This window comes from Planococcus citri, chromosome 1 (genome assembly GCF_950023065.1).
Source record: "Planococcus citri chromosome 1, ihPlaCitr1.1, whole genome shotgun sequence".
Classification (NCBI taxonomy): domain Eukaryota; kingdom Metazoa; phylum Arthropoda; class Insecta; order Hemiptera; family Pseudococcidae; genus Planococcus; species Planococcus citri.
In genome coordinates, this window is record NC_088677.1 from 5,715,897 (window position 1) to 5,737,636 (window position 21,740).

At 34.2% G+C, this 21,740-nt stretch overlaps 1 protein-coding gene across 2 annotated transcripts in view; it reads left to right on the forward strand.

Moving 5' to 3' along the window:
* wake (wide awake) overlaps positions 1-21,740 on the forward strand; it is a 492,350-nt gene that overhangs the window by 37,547 nt on the left and 433,063 nt on the right. For both annotated transcript variants that reach the window (XM_065364759.1, XM_065364768.1), the window contains exon 2: positions 8,913-9,061. In XM_065364759.1, coding sequence (XP_065220831.1) covers positions 8,931-9,061 — 131 coding nt within the window. In that variant the 5' untranslated portion in view covers positions 8,913-8,930. The remainder of the gene's footprint in view (positions 1-8,912; positions 9,062-21,740) is intronic.

Here is a 21,740-nt window from a genome sequence, read left to right on the forward strand (position 1 = left end):
ATTTCCAAAATATGGCTAGAGGCTTTAGAACAACTTGAAACCACCTCGAATTGACTCAGCATTTTGAAACCATAGAGTATACAGTAAATTTCAGCTTTCCAATTTGGTTGAGTGAAATTTTATGGAAATTTCAACTTTTAAAAATTTTCTGAGAGCTTCAGAACTTCTCTCCTAATTTATTTCGAAGATTTCCATTTTGAACGATTTTCAAGGTCCAAATTAAACAACGTCTTTTTCAAAATTGTATTACGAGTAATTACTTATTCGTTATTTTAAATTTCCCGCCATGCAAAGATTAATCTGCTTCGACCAAATTAAAACATTTAAAATTTCATTGCTCGTCTCTATCTACCTTTTTTTATAAGTTAATGTAGAATGACTGGTATTAATAAATCATTTTATTTTCAGGTAGAAAACGTAGCTGTATACGTTGAAAACCTAAACATTCAATGATCAATATTTTTTACTACCTAAGCTACCTACCTACGTAGCTGTATTCTTACTTGTGGGCACCTGTTTGATCATGAGGGACACATATCAGGTGTCAGAAACATTGCGTGCGAATGGAATTTTTTCGAAAGTTTTTAAAGTTTTAATGCACGCAGTACCTAACTACCTATGTTGTAATTTATCATTAAAACTTTTTTTAAAAAATGTTTCATTATTCGAGGAAATTCACCTATTTGACTTTTATTCGCATACCTACCTGTATTTCTCCTCCATTTAGGGACGCCACCATGCCAATCACTTTTAATGATCATACTTAGGATAATTTCTTACCCATTATTATTTTCATGAATCTAAATCGTAATAGGTAATATTATAAGAATTTTCAAGTCTTCGAGGCACAAACGTGATATAGTTTTTTACTATATTGAGCATTTTATTAAAAATTAAATTCATTTTCAAAAAATTAATACCCGCATTTTTCATGCTATACCTAATCTTAAATCCTAATTCCACGTGATTTTATACGTTTCAGTGAGCTACAATATTGATTTGTTAAAAACCTGCTCTTAAAACACGTAACACGGTCCTTTATTTCGAGATGGAGAAACAGATACCGAGCCTACATAATTTTATAATTACCACCTTGGTTCCTATTAATCCTTCGAAGAAAATAATTAGCATGAAAAAAGGGCTACTTAATTAGAATGGTGGATTATGTAGGTACGATTTTAAAAGTTATACTCGTTTAGTACCTACCTACCTACCTACCTACTCGTAGCTGAAAATACGACGCGTTTATGTTGGAAAAATTGTTGTACAAGTTGTGCGATACAAGCACTGGAGCGTGATGAATTATTAGAAAAAGTTGAAATTCGTGCTGCCATTAAATGTTTATCGATTCGGTTTGATTATTTATTTTCATTGTATATGTATTTTAAAATGGGATCGAGTTGTACATACAATCGATTTGAATTAAAGTTACGTTATCCATACTTATCATATTGAATTTTTAAAATCGCAAATAAATGTAATATTAAAATTAGGTAACAGAATAGGTAAAATAAAAGGGCTCGAAGACCTGATACTTGAGTACCTATTTCAGAAGAAAACAGAGACCCATACTTTGATTCTGTTTGAGATGAAGTCTGCCATAATGGTTCCCCTGGGGGCAATACAGGCTAAGTTTACCATCATGATTTTTATTGTGTTTTCTTCTTCTACTTCTTTTTCTTATCTTTTTGGTGCATGACCACAGTTATCGCACCTTCCTCTACGACAGCCACCTTTACAATCGCATCCATGTCTGTCGCATTTTCCACGTCCGCAATAAGGAGTACTTTTACTGCAGTCGCCGCATGTCCCTGTAGGAGGACCAATATTCAAAAACGCGGGCACGAGGTCGCACAGAGGAGGGCAACATTCTGCATCTACCCAAGTTACAAATATGAGTACATAAGGCAAAATTAACACAACGTAAACGAAAAATTTCGCAAAACGAGACATTTTATTGTTTGACTGCTTCGAATGCGAATGCTTCGTATCACCAATAAGTAGGTATACTAAATTGAAAGCGAAGTGATCGAATATTTCTCAGAAATACTCATTTTTATAGCTTGAGATCTAATTATAGTCTAATTAATTTTACGAGACCAAATAATGCTTCCTATTTGAAAAGTGATTAACTAGAACGATTTAAATTAAGCGGTAAGGTTAAATTTTCAGGGTGATTGACTTATTCGTTGTGAAATAGAATTTTATTGTTACTACTCGTGTACCGTAATACATTAGATATGCTTGAAATATATACTATACTAGTATACTTACCAAGTTTTTTCCCCCAAAACGAGTGATTGAAAAAAATTTCATTTCACAAAGTTTCGTTGAACGAAATTCTAGATTATTTATTGGGCTATATTCGAGTATAGTTTTGTTTTATGGCCAAACTTGTGCCAAAGTCCTGTTCCCATTCAAAATTGTCAAAATTTTCTACATCATTACAAAACATATTAAAAGTATTACTTTTTTCCCCAAAAAATTACCAAAAGTGCTGCTTTATTACGAAACGTGCCAAAAATTCAATGTTGTTTTGTTTTGGAAAGTAGGTACTGCTTTTTTTTTGCTTAAATTGCGAAAGAAATCTTGCCTTTTCATTGGGATAGCAAGAAATTTTATTTTTTTGGTAAAATTGCTAGAGAGACGTTGCAAGTGCTCATATAGTAATAAACCTGCCGAAATTGCATAAAATCGTGCATGTTTGTCATAAAATTGTCAAAAATCTTGCATTTTGTCAAAATTACGAAAAATAATTGCTCTCTAGCTAAAATTTCAAAGAATCTTGCATTTCGTCAAGATTGCTAAAAATTTGCTTATTTTGCCAACATTGCAAAACTTACCTATGTATTTTTACCCCAGAAAAATAGATTTTGTTGAATTGCAAAAAAAAAAACGTTACTTTCTGCATATTGTTTGGTTTCAAAAAATACCACAAAATCTATTCGAATCAACTTTAGCGCGCACCTTGCTGGGCAAATTTCGGATTTCCAGCTCAGTTTGATAAAATTTTATGGAAATTTACAGAAAATAAAAATCTGCTGGAGGCTCCAGCAATTTTCAAAATAAAGTAGCTGGAGGCTCCAATACGACTTGAAATTTACCTGCAGTCGACTTCATAGCGTATTAAAATTAGTTTGCAGAGTTAACTCCATTTTTTATGAAGTTTTGTGGAAATTTCAAGTTTCAAAAATCTACTGGAGGCTCCAGGGGTTTTAAAAAAGTCACTGGAGGATCCAAAATGAATTGAAATCGCCTGCAGTCGGTTTGACAGCGTGAATTTCAGATGTCCAACTCCATTTGATGAAATTTTGTGGAAATTTATAGTTTCAAAAATCTACTGGAGGCTCCAGGAATTTTCAAACAGTCGCTGGAGGATCCAAAATAACTTAAAATCGCCAGCAGTCGACTAGACAGCGTGAATTTCGGATTTCCAACTGTATTTCATGAAATTTTGTGGGAAATTTCACGTTTCGAAAATCTACTGGAGGCTCCAGGAATTTTCAAACATTCGCTGAAAGATCCGAAATGACTTGAACTTACTAGCAGTCGATTTGACAGCGTGAATTTTGGATTTCCAAATGCATTCAATGAAGTTTTGTGAAAATTTCAAATTTCTAAAATGTACTGGAGGCTCCAGGAATTTTCTAAAAGTCGCTGGAGGATCCAAAATGACTTTAATTCGCCAGCAGTTGACTTCAAAATTCGAGCAATATTGCTTTTTTACAAAAATTGCCAAAATAGCACAAAATTCTGCTTGTATGCTTTTTTTCTTCTGAATTGCAATCGTTTGCTATGTAGAATAAACTGCTAAAAATCTTGCTTCTTGCTAAAATTTCAAAACATTTTATTCTTGCTAAGATTTTAAAAAAGTCTTGCTTTTTTTCTAAAATTGCGAAAATCTTGCTTTTTTTGCAAACGTGCAAGAAATGGTTTCTCGCTAAAATTGTGAAATTCTCGATGCAAAAAATGGCAGATTTCTGCCAAGTTTGAAGTGGCTAAAATTTCAAAAAAATCTCGATTCTCTCCAAGGTTGCAAGAAATTTTGCTTTTTTGCCAAAATTCGAGATCTTGCTGTTTGCCAAGATTGCAAAAAGTCTTGCTTTCTAGCTGGAAGTCCAAAAACGTTGCTTTTTTAAAAACCAAAATTGCACAAAATCTTGTTGTTTGCCAAGTCTTGCTTTTTTTGTCGAAATATTGCACACTCATTTAGGCAACTTGGCAAAAATTTTGCTCTCTCCCCTCTAACATTGAGAAAATTTCCAAATTTTTTCTTTCTAAGCTGGCATTGTTTACTAAAATTTTTTGAAATATTTTGTTTCTGTAATTTTTCGTGTAGAATTTGCATGAATCTAGATTTTATTACTAAATTGCAATCGTTTGCTAAAATCAATTGCAAAAAATGTTGCTTCTTGTTAAGTTCATAAGATTGCTAGATACTCTTCTATTTTTTTGCTGCAATTGCTGCAAATTTTTCCATTTGCCAAGATTGCTAGAGGTCTTGCTTTCTTGCTAGAATTGCAAAAAATTATTTTTTTCGCCAATATCACAATGCTCTTTTTCTAAAATTGCACAAAATCTTGGATTTTATTTGTAATAATATACTAGCTAACTTATCAACATCGCAAAAATCTTGTTTTTTCATTTTACCAAAATTACAAAAATTTTCAGATTTTTTTAAAGACTTTCAATTAAGTATTATTGGTTTATGAAATTGCAAAAGTGTTTTATTTTTGAGGATTGTAAAAAAAAGTTTCTTTTCTTGATCCATTTTGCTAAAATCTAAAAAAAATTTGTTCCTTCGTTTTTTTTTTTTTGTTCTTTGTATGCATAGAAATTCCATGCTACTTATTTCTTCTAGTCATGTGCAATCTATCTTTGATTATGGATCATTAATATACGTATAATACTGCATCTAAGACTGAATTTCAAAAACTAAACTCAGTGCAAAATCAAGCACTTTGACTCTGCTCAGGAGCTTTTTGTACCAGCCCAATAACCACGCTATTTGAAGAGACTGGAATACTTACTTCCTCTATCACAGAGGATAGATCAGCTTAAATGTTAAAGTGGTACCTGAAAGTTAAAAATTCTCCAAGCCATCCCAATTTCTACAAAATGTTTTACTCTCCACTGGAAGAAAAGTATACTACCTACTTATCACCCTATTGGCTGTTGTTGCAGAGCTCTGCTGATTAATCTTCACTCACATAGATCAGGAACACACAAATGCCATAAAATATCAAGTGCAGCAAGCGAGACTCTGTTCTGATTCAAGGGTTACACCATACAGGAAAAGTAGGAGAGAAGAAGTAGTGCTAAATAGATTAAGACAAGCAACTGGAACAATGTGACCCTTGTGGAGTGCCAATTACCATCATACACCTGATTAACCACTGTCCCAAATATAAGAAAGGCAGAGAGCAAATTCTAAGGGAGCTTACTTACAAAGATGTTCAAACAGACAATGAAGCAAGGATGCCGACGATATTTAATGTCACAATAATTGAATTGATTGATTGAATAATTGAGCTATCATGATATCACAACACTAACAACTTGCAATCTTATCCACAAGAGGCGCTAAAGCAGAGTTCAATGGGTACCCGGATTGCCGATTTTCCGGGTTGAACCCGGAAAGGAATCGGCTACCCAGGTACGGAACCGGGTAGTGGAAAACAATGAAAAATGCGACGTTGCCAAATCAAACTGATGAAAAAATTTCATTTTTATATAGAGATCCTAGCAGAATTTATTTGAACTACTCAAAATGGCGTCATCTTTTGAAAATTTTACTACCTGGGTTGGAACCGGATAATTTTCAGACCCGGGTAAGAATCGCGGATCCGGGTACTCGTCCAACTCTAGTGTAAAGCTTTTCAATGTGGTAGATAAGCCTATTTCAATACTTCTGCAGAAAAACAATCGTACCACTAACCTGTGCGGGCTGTGCGGGATGTAACTATTTGTTGACAAATATCGAGAAAGAATATTGACTTCAGCAGGAATTTCTCAAAACATTCAAAAGTTCAGAGTTGTGGTTGAACAGCAGTTGAAATCTTTTTACTGAATCTCAGATCCCCTGAATCCAGTAGTCATAAGCTAGACACAATCTCATGACTGCAAACAACGGCTTCTGCTCATGCAATTTTCATTATGTAGAACTACACTATGTATGATCAAGGAGGGATAGTGACATCTTCATGAATGCTTCATTATTATGAAATGCCAGAGACAGCTGCAATTTGACAGTGTAAAGCTTTTCAAAGTGATAGATAAATCTATTTCAATATATTTCTGTAGAAAAACACTCGTACTGCTAACCTTTGTGGGATGTAACTATTTGGTGACAAATATCGAGAAAGAATATCCATGGTGTGATAAACAGATTTGATGGATGGATTGCAGATTTTCTGAACTTATGTGCCATTAAGAGCATTTGTGTTCCTTTCAATTCTTGTTTCTGTCATTTCAAGCCTACTTGAGAATATTTCCGTATTATGTACACTGAGTATTTTATGCTCTGTTTTTTCAGGTTTTTATCGAGACAAGCGTATCAAATTTGTGAAAAAACGCTCTGGTCCACCCTGCACACACCTTTCTTGATTTCATTTTGTGAAAGCTCAACGCTCAACCATCAATATGTTCATCCAAAAATGGGGCATGGGTCCCTGTATTTTATCCCAACTTTTATCAATGTTTGCCCCCCAAAAAGGGGTGAGGTGTTCTTTGGAATTATGCTTTCATTCATTCATTGCATCTAATGAAACTATATCATTCAGTTCCAAGATTGACCCAATCGGGTTTTTTGCTTCCTCGATTTTGGACAATAATCAAATAAATAAGTCTATCATTATCGAGATGGCTTCAAAGGGCTGGGGGGTGAACTATGAGTAAAAGTGATACTTGTGATGATCTTATTCAGGAAATTGAAAGCATTTTTTCATAACATCTTAGGATTTGCTTGGGTGTTTAAGGGTTAATATTAATGAGGAAGTTGATGTTGATTACAAGATCTATAAAATATTTTTAGAAATTTTGAAGTGTTACCGATTCATTTGTCGATGTCTGAGTCGACAATACAATAAGAAAAATTTTCCAAGTCCAGAATAAGATGGACTGAACATTCCTTTAAGGCCTCTCCACTCAACAGCGACATTGGTCTAGTGGTTAGAGAACGAGACAGAAGTGAGTGGAAACCTAGGTTCAATCCCAACCCAGGGCAAATTTTCTTCTTTCAAAAATTTTTTTTGGGGTGAAATATTTTTAAGAATAATTTTACTTGAATCAAAAAAAGAGTTTTGGGCACATTTTGCACATTTTCAATCAAAATTTGCTTCTTTTAGACTCAAAGAAAATGACACCAATTTCGAGACCTTGTTGAGACAAAAAATGAAGGTTGACGACAGTCCATTTTGATATCAACTTCTCACTCGACATTATTTATTGACATTGGTGTCAACAAATGTTGAGTCGACAAGTGGCGGATTAGAGATCTCATCTTTTCCATCAACTTTGGCATCGCTTGTGCTACGTGGGCAGGTGCTGTTTTTACCATTGAGTGTAACATATGTAGAATCTTCGGTCTTTCATCAACATAGTGACTATCTGTGTGAATTTAAAATCCTTTGTGAGTTGGTATACCTTATACTGGAGTAGTCAGTGGCACACTGTGTCAAAAGCTGCTGTGAGGTCGACAAACACTACTCCAGTGACTTTCTTCTTTTTAAAGCCATCTTCAATGTGCTGTGTTAGATGTAATATCTGGCCCTGGCCAGTGCTTGATTTTCCTGGTCTAAATCCAGCCTGCTCTCTAATCAGCCCCTCATCTATACAGTCAGCCATACTGTCCGCCATATTTCTCTGATGAACCAATCTAAGCTGCTAAATTTTGATGAGCTTCAGAACATGCTTTTATATTCAAGGCATTCAGCTTTTTTTTAAATTTCTGCAGGAACTCTTTTTAATGCTTTCCTCGATAACCGTTTTCCATGTCTTTTGAGACTTGAAAGTTTCCGAAAAAAATTCTTAAATTTTTTAAACCATCTTTTAGGTAGGTACTTCAGAAAGCTCGAAACAAAATGTGAAAATTTTTCGTAATTTTTTCCCTAAAAAAACACAAGAGTGCACTCACCTCGAGTTCCTATTTACCAATTTACCATACCATTATGTGCCATTTATTCAGTTCCTTCCAAGTACCTACTTATAACTTACCCACGTACCCTACTTACTCGTATTTCAAGTCCTAACTAAAATTTGAAACGATGCTAACGGCATTGTCGTTATAAATTGTGTGCCTTTTTTTTCTTTTTTTTTTCGGTGTACGAAAACGATCACACGCGGTATAATGATAATTGTGAAAAAGAGTCGAGAAAAAAAGAGAGAAGGTGTATTATGCTGTATGCGCCTGTTAGCTCTAGACGAAGAGAAGAAGAGAAGTCCACGAGGAAAAAAACGCGAAACTGTTTTCTTATCTTTTATTTAAGTTAGTCGGTTTGAAATGAAACGTAGTATAAAATGTGTCTAGAAATAGCGTTTAATGTCTAAAAGGGTGAAATAGTTAGTCGTATTGGGTAAAATGAATTTTTTGGCGTGTTGTTTTTCTCTTTCATATAATATAAGTTATAATAAAACGACTCTATAAGCGGCTACGAGCCCGCAGAAACAATAAATGACGGAATCGCGTGGGATGACCAATTACGTAGCTGCTTTTTTTTTCTTTTGCTTTTGTTTTTAGCGTTTCAAATATCGCACGAGGTATTTGTACTTATGCAAGTTTAGTGTAATTATATTGACGAACGAAGACGTGTGTACGTTTGGTTTTTTTTTATTCGATATCATAATCTTAAATGTTGTTTTTAGCGTTCCTTTTGATAATTTCTTGATTATTTTTTTTTGTTTTCGTGTTTCAGAATATACGATATCCATATATGGATAAAGAAGACAGAAAAGATTCGACTATGTCGTCCTCTCCGGGATTAACCATTGATAAAGCCGCCTTTTTACTTCTTCGAGTTAAAAGAGTTTTCCGCAAGAAGAAACAACAAAGAAAAGAAAAAAGGTAAACTTTGTAAGCTCTAATTTCCTTGGTAAAACTTCATTGCTAAGATAATGCTTTCGGATCGTTCGCTGTATAGCCCATTTTTACGCGACGTGGCAATAAATTCTGTCGCGATAAGCTTCCCTTCTCTGGGCCCCCTTGCCCTAGCCCTGGCATGAAACTTAGCTGCTCTCGAGTCGATGACTGATTGTTATTGGAATATTTTTGTATTTCAAGACGAACGAGCAACGACTAATGAAGTATGGTGAAATATATCGCCCCCATGTATCGTACATATTTCAAAAACGGGCCAATATGGTTCGAGTACTATGACTGAGGAGTGAGAAGCTGCGAAAAATTATTCTCCACGTATTGGTCACGAGTCTAAGAACATGTGTGTGTGTGGGTTATTTCTTTTTCTCTGTTCGAGTAAAAAATACCTACTGTTTGTAATATTTTTCTGGAAGTAAGGAGTTTGCCAAAATTAAGCCTGTTTGAATACTTCCTACGAGCGTGTCGGACAGTTCTTACGAGTAGATAACTTGAGAGATTGTGTAAGGGATGGTTTTGTAAAATGATTCTCTCTTCTCGTTTATCTTTCGGTTCGAGTTTCATCGGAATTTATTTCATCTTTTTTTTTTTTTCGTTTTCGTTCCTTTTTCGTAAAAAAAAAGATAAGTGTACGATATTTTTTTTTTTCACCGAACACGGAGCGTGGGATGATAAAGAACTTACTTATTTTAAGGCTAATGGAATTTTTACGTTTTCATCCCCTCGTACTGTGTACTTGGTGCAGAGAAAAGGTGTAAAAATTAGGCCAGAAGAGCTTGATCGAGATACCTACACAAGGTACGAAATTGTAGATTGGTGAAGTTCATTCGGTTGTTTGAAGAGGATGAATTGACCTGTGTAATAGTCCGGTGTACGACAATAGGAATTTCATTGGCACTTCGAATTTCCTAATGATTTGTTTTTCTATTCTGTCGCTGACTATAAATTTCAAAATTTTGTGAGTCATCTAGAATTTGCAACAAAATGTAGGAACGTGTAAGAAAGAAGCTTATTCCCAAACCTTTATTTTCAGAGCCAACCCCCCCCCCCCTCAACCAAAAAACACTCAGACAAATGCGTGTGAAGACCGAGTTATCTTCAAATAAAAATCTTTTACGAACGAACTGATTCGCTTTTTTTGAAACATTTGTATAGCAAATTGATCCGTTTACATTCGAATCAAATCATTTACGAACGATTAGTGAAAATGAATTGATTGATTTCGAGGCGAATCCTTCGCAAACGGATCAATTAATTTACGATTGATTCAGCTTTTATGGAACCATTGTACCATATAGGAATTGATCTGTTTTCAAAGCTCAAGCAGAGTGAATCGAATCATTCACAACCAATTGGTGATTGATCAAACTGATTGATCTCTAGATGAATCATTCGAAAACGAAGTATTCAATTTTCAGCGAATCATTCGCGAACGAATTGAATAATTTATTGTGAATCATTCGCGAACGAATTGAATAATTTTTTAGTAAATCATTCGCAAACGATTTGATTAATTTTCTAGCATACCATTCACGAACGAATCGAATCATTTTTGGTGAATCATTCGCAAACGAACAGAATAATTTTCAGTGAATCATTCGCGAACGAATTCAATCATTTTTGGTGAGTCATTCGGGAGCAAATTGAATACTTTTTAGTGAATCACACGCGAAAGATTTGAATAATTGTTTAATGAACCATTAACGAATGAATTGAATCATTTTTAGTGAATCACTCGCGAACGAACCGATTCATTTACTTGATTTTCACTTTTTCAGTGAATCATTCGGGAATAAATTGAATCATTTTTGGTGAATCATTTGCGAACGAAACGATTCATTCACTTGATTTTCACTTTTTCAGTAAATCATTTGCGAACAAATTGAACAATTTTGGGTGAATCATTCGCGAACGATTTGAATAATTTTTGGTGAATCATTCGCGAACAAATTGAATCATTTTTGGTGAATCATTCTCAAACGAATTGAATCATTTCTTAGTGAGTCATTCACGAACAAATTGTATCATTTTTTGTGAATGATTCGTGAACGAATTGAATCGTTTTTGGTGAATCATTCGGGAACGATTTGAATGATTTTTTAGCGAACCATTCGTGAACGAAGTGAATAATTATTTATGAATAATTCGCGAACTAATCGATTCATTTACTTAATTTTCAGCGAATCATTCGCGAACGAATTGAATCATTTTTTGGTGGATCGTTCGCGAACGAATTGAATTATTTCTTGGTGAATCATTCGCAAACGAATTTAAACATTTTTTGGCAAATCGTTCGCGAACGAATTGAATCATTTCTTAGTGAGTCATTCACGAACAAATTGTATCATTTTTGGTGAATCATTCGTGAACGAATTGAAATATTTTTTGGCAAATCGTTCGCAAACGAATTGAATGATTTCTTAGTGAGTTATTCGCGAACAAATTGAATCATTTTTGGCGAATCACTCGTGAACAAATTGAATCATTTTTGGTGAATCATTCGTGAACGAATTGAATAATTTTTTGTGAATCATTCGCAAACGATCTGAATAATTTTTTGTGAATCATTCGCGAACGAATTGAATCATTTTTTGGCAAATTGTTCGCGAACGAATTGAATTATTCCTTAGTGAATCATTCGTAAACAAATTGAATCATTTTTGGCGAATCAGTCGCGAACGAATTGAATCATTTTTGGTGAAACATTCGGGAACAAATTGAATCATTTTTGGTGAACCATTCACAAACGAATTGAATCATTTTGGGTGAATCATTCGCGAACGAATTGAATAATTTTTGGTGAATCATTCGGGAACAAATTGAATCATTTTTGGTGAACCATTCACGAACGAATTGAAAAATTTTTTAGTAAATCATTCGCGAACGAATTGAATCATTTTTGGTGAATCATTCACAAACGAATTGAATCATTTTGGGTGAATCATTCGCGAACGAATTGAATAATTTTTGGTGAAACATTCGGGAACAAATTGAATCATTTTTGGTGAACCATTCACAAACGAATTGAATCATTTTGGGTGAATCATTCGCGAACGAATTGAATAATTTTTGGTGAATCATTCGGGAACAAATTGAATCATTTTTGGTGAACCATTCATGAACGAATTGAATAATTGTTGAATGAATCATTCGCGAATGAACTGAATCATTTTTGGTGAATAATTCACAAAAGAATTGAATCATTTTGGGTGAATCAATCGCGAACGAACTGAATCATTTTTGGTGAATCATTCGCGGACGAATCGATTCATTAACTTGATTTTTACTTATTCAGTGAATCATTCGCGAACGAATTGAATTATTTTTGGTGTTACATTCGCGAATAAATTAAATCATTTTTGGTGAACCATTCACGAACGAATTAATTCATTTTTGGTGAACCATTCACGAACGAATTGAATAATTTGTCAGTGAATCATTCGCGAACTAATTGCATAATTTTGGTGAATCATTCGCAAACAAATTGAATCATTTTTGGTGAACCATTCACGAACAAATTGAATAATTTGTCAGTGAATCATTCGCGAACGAATTGTATAATTTTTTGGTGAATCATTCACAAACGAATTGAATCATTTTTGGTGAACCATTCGTGAACGAGTTGATTCATTTTTGGTGAACCATTCGCGAACGAATTGAATAATTTTTTGGTGAATCATTCGCGTTTGAATCGATTTATTTACTTGTTTTTCACTTTTTCAGTGAATCATTCGCGAACGATTTGAATAATTTTTCGTACCACGTTCATTCCAAAAAATCACATTTCCACCTAAATTGAAGGGGTTTACCTCGAGTGGTTACCTTTCAAATCTCGATAAAATTTTACAACTTGAAATATCACAAAAAAATTCATTTCCGGTACCCAAAAATTGCGAAGAAATCTTGAAAAAGAAATATCAACTTCTTACAAGGACTTTTTTCATCAGCCAAGCTGAAAACAAAATTCTGTAAAATTTCGTAAAAGAACGAGGAACACAAACCTTAGAATTTTAAACGAACTATAAAAGCACAAATAATATTATCAAACAGAAACACGAAAATTTTCAAGGCTGAACAATTTTTTCCATTTCGCTACGTTTTTTTGTTCTTTACAAAGCTTGAAAATGGTTTCGCGGTAAAAAATTTACGTCGGCGATATCTTTTCATGCAAAAATATTCGCGGTATGTTCTGGATTTTACACTTTACTTTACAGCTTTTGACAAATATTATCAAAACTTTTCGATATATTTCTATAAAAATGCATTAAAATTTACGGCCAACTTTGAAAATTTATCGAGTATTGCATACCGACGACGACGACGAGTGATAAATCCTTCAGATTTTCAGACAATTTTTCGTGAAAAAATTCTTCCCGCAGTATTCCGCGACGACACAGATTTAACAATTCGCTCGAATGAAAATTTTAAATCGAATTCATTTCCACAATTTATCAACATCTTTAAAAACTCTTGGTTTTACAAGTTTTTCATCTCGTACTTCTCGCCCGCATTTATAATGAGAAAATTTTCATTGAACTTTTAGACGTAGTATTCTTTGTATGTATGTAGAATACGAGAATCGAAATGTGCCTTTCCTCACGACGACACCCCCCCTCCCACCCGCCCCTGAGCAGAACACTATGAAAATTTTTGCCTGAAGGACGATCGACTATATACGATCAAAAATTGAACACATAATACTTCTTTTGGGGGGGTGGGGGGTGTTTGTAATTACTTGATTATTACACCCGTCGTGTGAGATTTAAATCGAGTTGTTAAGGTCAAGGTTTTTAATTAGGTCTAAGAATTTTTTAATTTCGGAAGGGTCGTCTGGTATGAATAGGGATCTTTCATCTATTTGTAGGAATAGTCTGTGCTGATGTAAGGAGGGACAACGAAATAGTAAGTGTTGGACGGATATAAGTTCTGACGTGCAGAACTGGCATGTGAGTTTTGGGGCCTTTTCATAGAGGTGATTGTGGGTGATTTTTGTGTGGCCAATTCTCAATCTGGTTATAATGATTTCTTCAAGTCTATTTAGTTGAGATAGGTTTTTCCAAGGCTGAGTAGTTTTTTTGTGGTGCTTGTTTGATGTTTGGAGGGACCAAAAGTTTTGCCATTTCTTAAGAGTGTTTTGGGTGAAGATAGATTTAAGGTCGTCAGCTGCGATAAATGTGAGAGGAGAAAGAGTAGTGGCGGATTCTGCATTTTTATCTACAATTTCATTTCCTGTGATTCCAACATGGCTGGGTACATACATAAACTGGATGGAGAAGTTTGAATTTTGTAAATCAAATAAGAGTTTTATGGATATTTTGAATGAGGGGGTGGTCAGAAAATAGATTTTGGATAGCAGTTAGTGAGCTGAGGGAATCACTCTGAATTAAGAAACGCTTATTTTCTGATTCATAAGTGAATATATCACAGAGGCAGTGGAAAATACGTAGCTGCGAGTTCGGCAGTGTAGATTGAAGAGCAGTTATGGATTTTGAAATGTGAAATTTTATCATTAATAGAGTAGGCGTACCCTGAATGAAGTGTTGGTATTTTTGATCCATCTGTAAAGCAGAGATTGAATTTTTGTATTCTGATAAAGAGTTCAAGATAGTTTTGTTTTATTACAAGTGGAGAGTGGCTATTTTTTGGGATGTTAATAAGTTGTGTATTGACTTGAGGAGGCCTGAGAGGAGCCAAGGGGAATATGATATTGGTTGTTGGATGAGCGTTTTAGGATTGATTTGAAGATCATTCAACATTGTGATGAAATTAGAAATGGGTCCTTCTATAGGATCAAAATGTTGGGGGTTGGGTGGGTTAATTGAGTTTTGGAGTGGATGGGAAGGGTTGGTGGATGCATTTGAGATGAATTTGTTTGTTATGAGAGTTCTTCTAAAATCTGGGGGGAATTCTGCTGCTTCACAATAAAGGCTATCTATTGGAGATGAATAGAGGGCTCCTAAACAGATCCTTAGGGCTGAATTTTGAATTGTTTTTAGGATACCTGTTAGAAGTCTTATTTGAGATATTTGCAAAACATGGGCTTCCATACTCAATTTTATTGCGAATTAGAGATTTATACAAGTGAAGTAGGAGTATGCAAGATGGATTATACTTGGTGTTTTTGATTATTTTCAACAGATTTAGGCGTTTCATGATATCTGATTTTACTTTTAGAAAATGAGGAGTCCAATTTAGTTTTCTATCAATAGTTAAGCCAAGAAATTTAGTAGTGGTTTTGAATTCTAATGCGCGTCTTTGAAGTTGAGAATGAGATCTGGAGGAATCTCATTTTTTTTGGTGAAAAGTATACAGTTGGTTTTTGACTCAGAGAAGGTTAGACCATTAGAATCTGCCCATGATTCAATTTTTTCAAGGGTTTTTTGGATTACTTGAAGAGCTAGTTGAATATTATTTGAACGAAAGGAAATGTTTATATCATCAGCAAAGATTTTCAGAGAAATGGGTCTAGAAACAACATTGGAAATGTCATTAATCAAAAGTATAAATAAGACCGTGCTAAAAACTGAACCTTGGGGGACTCCATTTTCAAATCAAATCAAATCAAATCAACTTTATTTTCTGCAGTAGGCAGCATTGCTGCATTTACAAAGTCGACTTATTTAATAACAAAGATATATAAAAAAACGAATAATAAAATGGAATAATATGAAAATTTAAATGAATGCACCATGTACAGCATTATAGGAATAGCACAGATACATTTACATAAATGTCTTCAATAAAGCATTAGAATCAAAAAAACAAAAAAGCATAATTGCAATAGATCAGAAAAAATATAATATTGAGATATTTGGTACACTTATAAAAGATTATTAGAATTATTTACATCACAAAATTATCGATCACAAAAAAAAAAAAATTAAAACGAAACAATGATGCTGTATAAATGATCATTACTATTTGAGATGATAAATCGAAAATACAAGAAGTCACTGAGAGATCAGTTTCAAATGCACTCAGTTATGTAACAGCGTCCATATACTCATCTATAGAATGCTTTTTTTAGCAGCCATTTTTCAGAGTTTTAGAAAATAATTTTGTGCAATTGATAACTTTGATTTCATTTGGAAGTTTGTTATAAATTTTTGCAGCCATGAAGTCTATACTTACTAACTTGGTAAAAATTTAGTCCTGAATTGTGTGCTATGTAGTTGTTGGCTATTTCTAGTATAAATGATTATGTTGAGGGGTATGCAATTTTACTATGCCCTTCTCCACAATTTGGGCTATCAGAAATATGTATAAGCAGGGTAAGGTTAAAATTTCATTTGAAAGAAAGATGAGGAGCTGGATATCAAAACGCCGTAAGTCCATTTTTATGAAAATTGAGATAAGAGTGTTTTCCTATGTAAAATTCAACGGGGAATCGATTGCAGCCATCGTCGTAAATCCATCTACCATGCTTCACCTCGAAAATCCCACTCAAAGTTGAGATTTACTTCAAAACGCAGTAAAAACCAGCAATTTTTCTTCAAAACGCAGTAACTACACTATTTTTAGCGTTTTTTGTGTTTTAAGGTTGGTAAACATTGATTTCAGAAGGTGGTTACTGTTGGTAATGAAACTACAGACTTTTAAAAAATTTCCAACATATTGTTCAATCATAATCAGACTTGGCCTGAACATAGAAAACAAAATGTTGTGTCATGACTCATTCACTATGGCAAACTGCGCTTTAATTTTGAATATTTTTTTTTACTGTTTAATAGATAATAATCATTAAAATGGTTCTCTACCCATGTGTTTTTATTTCAGTAAGAGAGTGACGGTGTATTTACTGCGTTTTGATATAAAATGTGCGTGATTTTTGTAGCAAGTTTCAGATCAAAACGCAGTAACTGTCTTTTTTCAGATCAAAACGCAGTAACTTTTTTTCTCCCCATTCCCACGTTCCCCCCGGTTCTCAAAAATTTGGGCACTTTCATGTTTTGAGGTCATGGTGACTTCCCCTTTCCTCTGATACCACATTTGACCCCCTTCGACTCCCCCCGACCGCCCCACAGTTTTTCCTCATTTCTGAAAATTTTGCAAAATGGACTTACGGCGTTTTGATATCCAGCTCCTCAGATGTTCTTGCATGATTCTGTGACTTGCATTAGATAGATGATTCTAATTGCTCGTTTTTGTATTACAAAAATTCTCTGCATAAGACTGATATTAGCGCCCCAAAACACCAAGCCATATGCCATATTAGACTGGAACAATCCATAATATGCCATTTTTAAAGTTTGCACATTGGTGACACCTTTTAATCGCCATAGAAGATAATTTATAGATGATAATTTTCCAGCTAGATAGTCTATGTGATCAGTCCAAGTTAGACTGGAGTTGATGTATACTCCCAAAAATTTTAGACATTCAACTCTAGTAATAGGCAGTGCCAAATTTAAATTTTGTGTGCTGTGACCAAAATATATTAGGTTTGTTTTCTCAAGATTTAATTTCATTTTATTTATTCTGAACCACACTATCAAATCATCCACAACCTGCTGCACTGAGACTCCCATATTCATAGGAATTAGTGCTGTAGTGTCATCTGCAAACAGGATCAAGTTTTCAATTTCAAAAAATTCTGAGTATGTATTGTTATAACTCTCACTTTAAAAGTATGTACTGTTAGTTAAGAAATTCTGAATAAAGTAGGCCAAATGTCCTCTAATTCCAATGGAATGTAATTTTTGGAGAATTTTATAATGCCAGGCTTTATCAAATGCCCTTTCAAGATCAAAAAAGACTGAAAGAAAGCTTTCTTTATTCTGGAAGGCCGAACTAATTTATTTTTGGAGACTAAAGAGGTGGTCTAGGGTAGATCTTTTCTTTCTGAAACCACTTTGATAAATGCTAAGAGATTTTGAGGAATCAATATTATACCAATTAAGACGTTTAATAACCATTTTTTCAAGTATTTTGCAAGGAACTGAAGTTAAGGAGATGGGGCGATAACTAGATGCCAGATTTGGGTTTTTATCAGGTTTTAATATTGGAATGATTGTTGCAGTTTTCCACAATTTTGGGAAGGAATCAGAAGTCCAAATTTTGTTGCATAACTGAAGTAAATCTTCTTTTCCAGTGTCTGAAAGGTACTTTAACTTGTGAGGGTGAATTTCATTGTTGTAGTTTAGACAATGATTTAGCTCTTCAAGAGAGAAAAGAGAGTTGTATGGTTGTAGATTTTGAGATGAAAAGCCTAACAGGGTGGATTCTATTTGTGTTTTTAGTGTTTGGAAAGCAGAGCTATAAGAGGCAGTTGCAGAAGCTTTTGCAAAGGATCTAGCTAAGGTGTTTGCAATGTCATCTATTGAGTTTATTTCAGTGTTTCCATCTATTAAGTAGGGTATTTCAGTAGGTATATAACTTCCTTTAAGGATTTGAACTTTTTTCCACATTTCTTTTGTAGGTGTGCTTTGGGTGATGCTCGACATGACATTAAATCAATGAGGTTGTCAAGAGAGTGATTTTTTTGGTACTTTTTTAATGATCTTTTTCTATCTTAGATTGCAGTTTTTAGTTTATGACACCACCATGGGACAGATTTTTTGGGAATTTTGGTAGAAGTTTTTGGAATGGTTTCTTCAGCTGCTTGGATAATAGAAGTTGTGAAATATGCAACTATAGTGTCCAGATCATCTGGTGTAAAGTCAATTGGGAGAACTTTTTTGTTGAAATGTGACCAGTTTACCTTGTTTAAAATCCACTTGGGACATTTTTCATGGGTGGGTTTCTAAGTTTGGAGAGGGATGTTGATGCTAATTGGGAAGTGGTCACTATAATAAAGGTCATCATGGGGGTTCCAGTTCAAAAGATGGGAAATGTTTGAGGAACAAAAAGCTAAATCAATGTTTGAATAGGTACCATTAGAAATGTTAAAGTGAGTGTGTTTTGACTCAGTTTGTATTTGGCTGAAATTTTGAATTCGGTTCGGTTTTATCACTTTCTCATCCGGATGTTTCGTTAATTTCAGCTCAATTCGCGAAGTCACGGCGCGAAAAAACGATTCGAAAAAAAAAAACTCAAAGAAAAGCGCAAAGCAAAAAAAAAAGACGAAGCCGCTATTGCAAAACAACCCTGGTTTTTCTCTAAAAGATTGTTTGTATTTTCCTTAAAAGAATTTTTTTTTCGCTTCCAAGTACAAGTAATAACATCGGTCAAACTGGTAGTTTTTTTTCGTACACTCCCAAGAGGCATTAAAGTTGGAAATTTTACGTACTTGGTCTCTGATATGGGGAACGACTACGCCACATAGCATGCCTGTTAGTAGATCTCACGCAACTACATTCCTTTTCGATGGTAACTCGAAATGGAAAAATGTCCTTAGAAGTTATCGTTTACCACCCTGTCGTCGTGAACGTATATGCGGGGCAATTTCTCGTTCATTGATGTCATAAAAAAAAAAAACACTATCGATGTGAATATGCGAAGGAATAAGGTAGGTAAATTGATTATAATAATACAACGAGTGTAAGTAATAATGCTGAAAAAAAGTACTTATACCTGCCTTTGGTATTACATAATAGTAGATACGAGTATTTTAGACTGACGGAAATTGCGTTAATATTACACGAGAGTTTATTTGTAGTACCTACCCGAGTACCTACCTATCCTTGGAACGACTCGTACTTCTCGCCAAAGTGGTATTAATTACGAGTGTTTCGTTGTCGGCGTAAATTGACAGAATTCGCAACACTTTTATACAATATTATGTAGGTACTTGCGAAGAAGAGGCGAGAAGAATTAAACCGATTAATTTTCTCGCCAAAGTTTACTCGAGACTAAGTTGTTATTCGATTATAAAGCCCGAAGTATATACAAGTGTCAAAAAATACGAGTAAAAGGTACCCTGTACACGAGCCATTTTTCATTATCGTAGGCTCTACGAGTAAGTATAGCGAAAAGATTCGTAAAAATTAAACCAGCATGGTAACTACACGAACAGAGTATACGTCAGCGTTGTCAGTCAAAAGCGATTTTTACTTCATTTTTACCTCGCTCGACTTTCTCATTTAAAAGTATGGGATTTTTTCGCTCAAGAAAACATAATTTGCTCGAATGTTGAAAAAAAGTCGAAAATTTTCGAAATAATTATTTAAGCGACGAGTAAAAAAAACGAAAAACGAGTCGACTAGAAAATTCGTTCGCAAAGTTGATTTTTTTCCTTTAACTTTTAACTTTATTTACGGTCGTGATGCGATGTTTTTTTGAACGATGTTTTGACGATGATGAGAAGAAAAGGAGACGTGGAAACGTGGAGGAGGATGCGATGCGAAAAAGAATGTAATTGGTGTTTATGCAGGGTTATAGGTACCTAATATTACCTAAATGTACGTAAAATGTGCCGGATATTTAACCGTAATGGTTTTGACAGTGACCATGCGTAGTTTTGAATACGTGCCAATTTCCTTAATTTCGTTAAAACGCTATAAACTTCCTATTTCCCATAAACGTAATTGATTGTCTGGTCGAAATTCACAGTTTTGTAAATATTCGAGAGTAGAACGTGTACCGATTGTCGATTTAGTGCGAGAATTTGCGAATTCATTAGTTGTAGTGTAGTTTGAATCGGTGATCTTTCATAAATATCTTTGCTATTACGTTGACATTTCACGTGAAAATATTTTTTCTACCAATTACTAATAATATAACAGAAGAAGCACTCAAGGTGACCGTCTCTCAGATTTGAACTAAAATACCTACGATTTTTAGAAAGATGTTATAGAAACCTCCATTACCAAAATTTTAGCTACACAAAATTGATATTTTGATTTTTGACAATTTTTTGAGAATCCTAAAATGCTGACTTAAAGTAGGTACTGGTTTTCTAAAGTTCAATACAAATGATGAAAATCAATCCTGCGGTTAATATTGACGCCCCCCTCCGAACCAAATTTAACCATTTCCAGCCATTCTGAAACCTCCAGGGTGAATGTTTATATTTTTCCAGCGTTGTTGCATTTCTTGAGACGTCGTCGTAGAAATTAATTTGGGCAACTCAAAATTGAATTCTGGAGAATAGCGAGAATCGAAAATACTGAAACTAAGGTGTTTGTTTCCCTCATTTTGCCAAGTACCAAAAGGCAGGGCTTTTTTCGTGATGGCATCATTCAAAGTAAATTTCAAAAATATCGAAAATCTGCCATAATAAAAACAAAAATGAAATTTGACAATAAAAGAAGCTTTCAAGCAAGTTCGGCGAACTTTCAAACAAAAAGAAGACCTTTTTAGGCAGGAATAATTCAAATTTTTGTCAACTCGCCCAAAATTGACTTTCCCTAACAATTTTGTTAGATAACGGAAATTTTTCGATAATTTTGGAGAAGCAGGATTTCTTTGTGCAATCTTGGCAAAAACAGGACTGTTTGACAATTTTGGCAAAAATTGGCCCTTTGACAATTCCACCAAGAACGGGCATGTTTCGACAATTTCGGCAAAAATAGACACTTTATGATTATTTTGCAACAAATTGACGCCTCTTGACAACGCTTCCAAAAAGTGACACTTTTTAACGTCAGCCAATTTGGTGAATCATTCATGAACGAATCGATTCATTTACTTGATTTTCAGTGAATCATTCGCGAACGAATTGAATAATTTTTTCATAAATCATTCGCGAACGATTTGAATAGTTTTTTAG